Below are 8,158 nucleotides of genomic sequence, written 5' to 3'. Positions count from 1 at the left end.
AGAAAAATGTCCATCTTGACAAGAACAGCTGATTCTCAACTAAAATAAACATTAAAACCGGTCCAAAGCTAAAATTCTAGTCAATGAATTATTTCCAAACTCCAGTAAAACATTCTTTAAAAGTGAGAAGACTTACCTTGCAAATGGCTTTTTCTTTAACTGTGGTTTTTACTGAAAAAGTCATACTTGACCTTTATAAAGGTCCACTGAAATAAGATGTCATTTCTCTGCGTAGTATGGACAGTTTAGAACGAACAAATTGAAATGACGTCACAATAGCAATGTCACGCGAAAGCTACAGGTCATGCCACGAAGGAATGCTAGAATTGGCGTAGCAAATTTCGTCGCCAGAGCCTTTAGTACTCTTTTCCAGCGAAACAAGCATCCCTGTTGCTGATCGCAGGATCGCAACCTCGGGGAAAGAGATTGGGGTGTGTTTGCGCACTTGTAAAACTTTAACTAAAAATATATAGAAAAATCTCCCCATGTGAGGAAATGCGGGAAATTTTTGCTTGTGAAATTTGGAATCTGGAATACAGCTGTAGAAATCCGGAATCCGGAATCCAAGATCCACTAAGTAAAGATGGAGAATCCAGTAATTTGAATCCGGAATCCACGGCGCGGAATCCAAAATCCAAGACTGTCTTGGATTTCCTTACATGGGGCGAGAAAAAAGCACGAAACAAAAGATAATTTGTGTTTATTTGCGTTTGCAAGTAATTTTTTCAAACAAAATGCAGTATTTTTGCCTCATTTCACCACACAAAATCGTAGGAAGGTCCGTGGTCACCGTTGCCTTAAGAACACAGTCAAACGTCCAAGATGTTTTCCACAGACTGATAAGGAGCAAAGTTGGAAAGCTGTGCGTACCACATGGAAATTGCTGGATACGACCCTGGCAAGAACGCTTATAATTACCTTAGATGGTTTTTCTTGTGAGTTAAAAATCAGTTAATACTAAATGCGTTTGTTCTGGCCTGTCTAGAAAGCGTTTCCACGCTCGAGTTCGTTAAGAAAGTTGGAGCGAGAAGGGAAAAGAGGAATAAATAGGAGGTTGGAGGGAAAAGGGAAAGCGCTTCCTCTTCTCCTTTGCCCTTCATGCTCTTTCATTTCTTTTATGACTTTACTATATTCCTTTTTTGCTCGCTTTCTCTCCAGCTGAAACTCTTGCTACGCAACATACAGGTTACATTTTTTGGATACAACAGACCTGAAATTCTTTCTTCCTTCCTTCCTTTCTATCGCGCGCAAACTGATCAAAGAGAAATAAGCCATATACAAGACCAAAAAGAGCGGCAAAATGGTATCCCCGCGAAATTTTGCCCAGCGGATTAATTCACTTCAAATGTGCCCATGAGCTTGAGAAATGGCGGACGGACTTAAAATTTCCGTGCAATTTAGGTGAGATTTCCTCTAAGAATTTGATCACAAGAAACGTTATAAAAGCCGAGAACTTTTCATGACAGTTTTCTCTCTGGTTTAGTGGTGGAGCCGAGCTTTTATTCAACAAAGCGAAGGAACACGAGGTGCTTTTACCGAAGGACGAGAATCCATGTGAGTAAGATTTCCCATTTCAATGGCAGATGATTTACACCACGACTATATGTCCAGTAGCGGGATACGATTTTAAAATACTAATAGTATAAGTATTAATTTCTACTTGCAGTTATCGCATAAGAAGTCAAAGAATAGTCAGATCAGGAAATTTGAATGGGGCAGTGTAAAATGCAGACTGTAAACTGACTGCGGACTATTGTTTTTAGGGTTAGAGCACAATGGGACTATTGTTGTCACGTTCTAATTCGCATGGTGAAAACAATAGTGTGCAGTCTGCATTTTACACCAACCGGAATTTGAATTGTCAGACTGTTAGTGTAAAATGTAGCCTGCGTAGCAAGCGTTTCCTCACGAGTTTGTCGAGAAAGTTGGAACAAGAGCAAAAAAAGGAAAGACGGGGGAGGGGGAGGGGAATGAAGGAACCGCTTGCCCGCAAACCCCACGATTTTGATAAACTGCGTTCGCCCACGAACGCAGCTTTTGATTGGCGCGGTGCTGGTAGTGTTGATTACTTAGCACTTGAAACATCAATCAAACCAGGTATGCTTTGTTTACGTGCATCACAGATCTGGTTTCATCTGATTGGTGGTCACAGATTACAAATGCTTTGGACTGATGTTTATTTGAATTGTGTTTGTGTGAAGGTTTATAAGATCAAAGTCTTCAAAGTATAATTGGAGATCTAGCAGTGGAGACTAGGGAAGGCCAATTTATTGGGAATGACGGCGTGCAGATCTGACTGGAAAAAATGGACTGTTTGTTGGAGATAACATCAACGTAAATCAGAACATCGGTACTCGACACTAGCTAGAGCCACCTTGGACAAGCGATTTATCAGCTTTTTGAAATGAAAAGATTATTTTTGTTTATTGGAAATTTAGCGGCATGTATTGTAGAGAACGTTTCGACACGGGCTGAAGAGCAGCAGCTCTGCAAACCTTATAGCCGGCGGAGTGAATTGTTCTTGACGTTTCAACAAGGCTTCAGACGAGATAAAGCCACACAATAAAAAACAAGAAATTCCAGAGCAATTGCTCAGAGTTTTAACCTTCTTTTATCGTAAACCTTTTTTATTACAGTTTTTGCAATTGCCTGGAACGTGTTTTATTAGAGATCAAAGTAATTTTACAAATCTGGTAATCCAGGGGTAATACTTCTATTTTGACGAGCTGTCAATTTACAAATCAACCAAACCGTGAAATATCAAGGGGCGTTTTCCAGAATCATGGGGTTTGCGGGCAAGCGTTTCCTCTTCTCCCCTCCCCTCCCCCTTCCACGTTTTGTTTTTTTTTTTTGCGCCCGCTCTAACTTTCGCGCAGTAACTTGATTGGAAACGCTTGCTACGCAGGCTATGTAAAATGCAGACTGCAGACTATTGTTTTCACCATGCGAATTAGAACGTGACAACAAAAGTCCCATTGTGTTCTAACCCCAAAAACAATAGTCCGCAGTTAGTCCGCAGTCTACATTTTATACAGCCCCATTGTCAGGTAGGGCATTCCATTTTGTATCCTCTCCTGCCCATCCCCCTCCCCCCACCCCACCTCCCCAAAGATGGCTGGCATCCAAACCCTCAATTTTTTGTTGACATCCGTTGAAAAATTAACTTCCAAGAGTTCGGGTTTTGTTGGCACTTTTGAAACTATGTCCAAAGGGTTCTGTCAAGAGAATATTGAAAACCCCTTTTCAAAATCCTGCCATCCTCAGGGGTGAGGCAGGGTGTGGATAAAATGTCCAAGCTCTAGTGAGTGACTGTAAAAAATCTCAAACAAAGGTTCTTTTAGACTTTTGAAAGAGTCCTTTAAGGCTGCTTTGCATCCTATAAAGTGTGCTAATTTACAGCTTTTTTGCTGTTAAAATTGTAAAGTGCACTTGTGGTTTAGTCTGAACCCTACATCCCCAATCTTAGTTCACTTTATCTACCTATAGAAGTAAATATGAAGATGAGACAAATGCAGATCAGACTAGCAGTCATTTAGTGACATGAAAACCAGGATCTGCCACAGGGTCAGTTAGTTTCTGCCTTTGTGCATGATTTTATTATGAGCATACTATTATAAAGTTCCATGTTAAACCATGTTCTTTTCTTTATTGATTTTACAGGGAATATTAGGAGATTGTTGATATGGATTAAAGATAATTTGCTTAAAGAAAGACCAGAATTGTTTCTTCAAGGAGATTCAGTGTAAGAGCCTTAAAAAATTTTCATTCTTTAGAAGTGAAAGGAGCTTGATCTTCTTCCGAACTTGATCTTCTTCTGTAGCTTTGAACCTCTTTTCCACCCCAGTGTATATTTAAATCTGGATGATGTCATATAAAAACCAGTAATATACTCTTAGAGACACTTTAGTCAGTTCCTGTAGTTTTATTATTGTATCTCCCTTGGAGAGCCTCTTTCAATGTGTAGACACAATAATCTGAAAACCATTACTTTATCCATTTTTTGTCATTACGATATTATTGTACATTTAAAAATGTACAATGTAAATATGTCATGTTACTCCTGTAATGCGCATCTTTTCTAAGGAAATTCTCCTCAAACCTTGCTTTTATGGACTGTTGCTACTACAGGCACCAACTTGTGGTCCCAGTAGTGTACTCTGCAATAACAGGAGTTGATATTATTTTGGTCATCCTGGCAGTCTCTCTACCTAGCACATGAAATGATCAGATGTAATTTCCTTACATGTAGTAGACAATGACCACTGTAACTGGTCTAACTGATTGAACAGGCTTTTTCACTTCTACATGATTTCTACTTCCAAGAATTGCAGTATACCATGAGCAAACCCCAGAGAGGGGAACACTAAGTCTTTTATTTGGCCTAGACAGGTATATAAAATGTATGTGCCGCTGAACAGGGTATGGTTTGTAGGTTCTTGAGTCTTAAACATGGTATACAATTTCACTATTTATTTTTTTAGCATTTTGAACAGGGTGTGTTTTTGGACCAGAAGCATTAAAAAGAGTGTGAAGGCTGCCGTTGAGCGCTCTTCTTAACTGGCACCACAATGTTTTTTTCAAAAAAGTTAGTTTAAAAAAATACTGTGTGCAAAACAAAGTGAATCAGGGTCATGAACATAGGACACTTGTCTTAGATAGGGTTTGAAAGCCTCAGCGGCAAACCTTTACCCAAACTTCCCTTGAGTGTTCTCCTGGGCGAACAAACTCACCCAATTATTTGTTGTTTTAGTGTGTTAAAAGATTTCTGGCTTGTAACTTCGAAAGGTACTGTCAGTATTTAATAATTTTCATAAAATTTCACTTTTTTCTTATTTATCTCTTTACTTTTTTGTAGACGACCTGGCATATTGGTGCTAATTAATGAGACTGATTGGGAACTGTTGGTATGGCCATAAACTGAGAGATAACTGTTGATATTGCTGTTCTTTACTTTTTCTTTTTTGAATATTAATATCTACCAGCCCACTTTTTCTGTTGGTTATAGGGAGAGTTGGATTATGAGTTGCAAGAAAATGACAGCATTGTGTTTATATCCACTCTTCATGGAGGGTAGAATTGAGAATCCAAGAGAAAAGCAAGACAGACTGGAGACTGGAAAGACAGTTTCATGGGACCGGTCAAAAAGAACAGCACTGCAGTCTTTCCTTGTAACTGCACCTCGAAACAGTCTAGCTCCTGAAGTAAGCTTAGGAGTTTTGGAAAAAGCAAGTTACTTGTGTTAACCCATGTGATACAAGTCATGTCACCCATTTCTTCAATATGTATAAAAAAGAAAGATACATTTGTTCAAGTATTATTTTGATAAATCCAGTAATGACAGATTACTCAAAAATGAACATTCTTAAGTAGGAAGAAACTGTTAATTTTTATAAAATTTAGGTGCTAGTAGTGCAGCCAGTTAGTGTTATTGGCTCAAGATTTATATTGCGGGATTTAAACTCAAAAGTAACAATATAACGAACTATCCTATAGTTTCCTGTAAAGGAGAAAACTGAGGTCAGCTGTCTTCTGTGGCAAATTGATCAAGTTTGGCATTAAAAGTATCATTATAAATAATAAATAAACAATGAGTGACTGACCTGCTTACTGTAGGTTGAAGAAAAATATGGCTGAGGAAAGTGAATTATCATGTAACAAGTCTGTGAGTGAGGCTGTTGCCAAAGTTTGACTGTGGGCTGGATTCATGAGCCCATCCTAAGCCAATAGTACAGTAAAATGGGCAACTTGTTTTGGAACATTACCATTGTTGGACACGATGTTGTATTTTTTACTACCCAATTCAAACCTATCTAGCAACAAATAAGGTTGTTGCAAGTTGCATGAATATTGACAACTGATTGGACAAAATTACGTGGGAGTCATGCCATACATGGGACTTGAACAAACTTACTGCAAAACAAGTTTGCCTTGGCTGGTAAAATGTGCAACATGTACAGATTTTGTTGCAAAAAGAAGAACTTCTCTACTTTCTGCAAAAACTTTTTGCAACCTTCAACAACCTAATGGTTGCAAGACAGGCAGGTTTGATTCATAAGTGATAAAACGCACTTCGCTTTTCAACCCATTTTGCAGCAAAACAAGTTGTACATTTTTGTTGCCCGTTCTCAAGTACCTTAAGAGAACGATAGGCCATATTTGAGAGAAAAAAATATCTAGATGAAGTAGGGCTGTCACAGGGGGGCCGGGAATGTTCCGCAGCTACTACTGGCAATTTGATCCCTGGCTACTTTCATAGGAAACAATAGGAAAATAGAACCAAAAGAACTTCCTAGCTGCTCAATTTTCTGACTACCAATTGCATATACCCAGCAATTTGTAATCTTGGCTACAGCCCTGCCTTGGACAAACCATAACTTGGGAAATTTTGGAGACTCTGACCCTGAAGTGTTATCATGTGAAATAGGGCATGGCATGAGTTATGGAGGGTGTACACACAGGAAGAAAAGTTAGAGCTTTAAGATGCTCCAAACTTGGGGGGTCCACCACCATTTGTTTTCAAATTTTTGTCTGGTTTGTCCCTAGTACTAGGATCTTCCTACCTCTCAGCTATGAAGATCCAGTACATTCCTTTGCATGTAAACTGAAAACATATGGTGCTAGGATGATCCTCTAGGATCTTCCTGGTGATAGGATCTTCCTCCCTCCATGTAAACATCCCTAAAATTAGGTTTATGAGAGGGGGGTGCACAAACCTGCCCCCCATTACCTGTAACACTGTAGTGTTAGTTTTCAACTTATTACAGCTTACCAATATTGAGGCACTCCTTCTAGCAGAATCCACATATTTGTGCTAACTGTCATATGTCCAAAATTCAAAAGAAACACTAGTCAATCGGCTCAATGCGAATAAAATGAAAACGTTCACAGTTGGTGACCCTGCTTCTCTTCTCATCCTTCAGGCACTTGTTACCTTCCCCCCCATAGCCATCCTATAACCCTCCATATTCCTCACACTGTAGAGTTGACTGTATAATAGGTCAACTTGAAAGAAAGTACAATACAGTGTTCCAGAATGACATGGTGTCAGGAATTTTCTTTGCTAGAGATCTAGGGAGACCAGTGTACAACTCTTCTTCCAAGCAACCCTCTCTTTGCTCATAAAACAAAGGGAAAATTGTACATGAAATCACCTCCAATTACAGAACCAAATGAAGAGGTAATGAACAAAAAGCCCTTTGTTAGCAGGGACAAGTACAAATTTGCAGCGCCACGATTGGTTTTCCACCAAATAAGGTCTGAGAAACAAGCACTGAAATTCCACACTGATGATGCATCACAACCTAGATCTGGGTAGTGCATCTGATTGGTTGAGGAAAAAATTTGCCATGTGTCACAACCAATCTGATGCACTACCCAGATCTGGGTACCCTTCAGTGGAGAGAAGCGACAACCACAAAGACCTAGGTAGTGACATGTCATCAGCAATGAATTTCTGCCCATTTCCCAGACGTCATATTCATGGAGAAAACCAGTGGCAGCATCATGAAATGTCAGCTGTTTTCTTAGGCTAGCATGAAATCTGTTAGAGGCGTTGGTCTGACTGAATATTATCTGATAAAAATTTAAATTTAGGGAATGAAAGACTTCAACTACAGGGGTAAGTAAAGGGTTAAAAAAAAAGGTCTGCCTGGTCAACCAGAACAAGTAGGGCTAGTAACTTTTTCAATCTCACTAGCCCAATGGACAAGAGTTGAAACAAGTCATCTGGCACATTTTGTAAATATATTAGGGACCTTAAGCAAAGATGTTTTTGAACAATGCACAACGACCTGAAGTGGACCTTATTTATAAGCCTGCAATGCAGACATATTTTGGGCAGGCGAAAGCTTGTAGCCGCCATCTTTAATTTTATAACAGAGGAATAATAATTGGCAAAATCGTCTCTACAAGAATAAAGACACTAATACAAATTTGGTAGCATCAACGCATATTATAAGGGAAACCTCCTCACTTCCAGTTGACGTCCTTCGCTCTAAAACACCTTTGCTTGAGCTCCTTATTACTAACCAAGACAAGCAAACAATGGCCCCCTGAGGTGAGCACAATGCAAGAGGTGCTTGTTCAAAGAACAACCTGGAATTCAAGTTTTTTTTAAGTCCTGTAACGCACAAAAAAGGAAAAGAAACACAGACAAGAA

General features: G+C 39.2%; 1 protein-coding gene across 2 annotated transcripts; it reads left to right on the top strand.

Moving 5' to 3' along the window:
• The first annotated feature begins 527 nt into the window (after nucleotides 1–527).
• LOC140938952 (ubiquitin-related modifier 1-like) lies at nucleotides 528–5,573 on the top strand. Of its 2 annotated transcripts, none has more exons than XM_073388487.1 (5): nucleotides 528–935; nucleotides 1,484–1,554; nucleotides 3,661–3,742; nucleotides 4,856–4,904; nucleotides 5,006–5,573. In XM_073388487.1, exons 1-5 carry the CDS (start codon nucleotides 874–876, stop codon nucleotides 5,072–5,074), a joined length of 333 nt encoding a protein of 110 aa, XP_073244588.1. In that variant the 5' UTR covers nucleotides 528–873; the 3' UTR covers nucleotides 5,075–5,573. The 2 variants fall into 2 exon arrangements, with proteins under 2 accessions (XP_073244588.1, XP_073244589.1); XM_073388488.1 differs by lacking the exon at nucleotides 528–935 and adding an exon at nucleotides 1,280–1,401 and having other exon boundaries at nucleotides 5,006–5,564.
• Nucleotides 5,574–8,158: the final 2,585 nt, after the last annotated feature.

The sequence above is a fragment of the Porites lutea genome, chromosome 5, assembly GCF_958299795.1.
Source record: "Porites lutea chromosome 5, jaPorLute2.1, whole genome shotgun sequence".
Classification (NCBI taxonomy): domain Eukaryota; kingdom Metazoa; phylum Cnidaria; class Anthozoa; order Scleractinia; family Poritidae; genus Porites; species Porites lutea.
This window is presented reverse-complemented; position numbering and strand designations above follow the sequence as displayed.

What these genes read in the sequence shown, in the direction of transcription:
- LOC140938952 (XM_073388487.1), top strand. Translation starts at nt 874, where the DNA reads ATGGAAATTGCTGGATACGACCCTGGCAAGAACGCTTATAATTACCTT. An exon ending in ACCGAAGGACGAGAATCCAT is followed by an intron (nt 1,555 to 3,660) that starts GTGAGTAAGATT and finishes TTGATTTTACAG; the next exon opens with GGAATATTAGGAGATTGTTG. An exon ending in AGACTGATTGGGAACTGTTG is followed by an intron (nt 4,905 to 5,005) that starts GTATGGCCATAA and finishes TGTTGGTTATAG; the next exon opens with GGAGAGTTGGATTATGAGTT.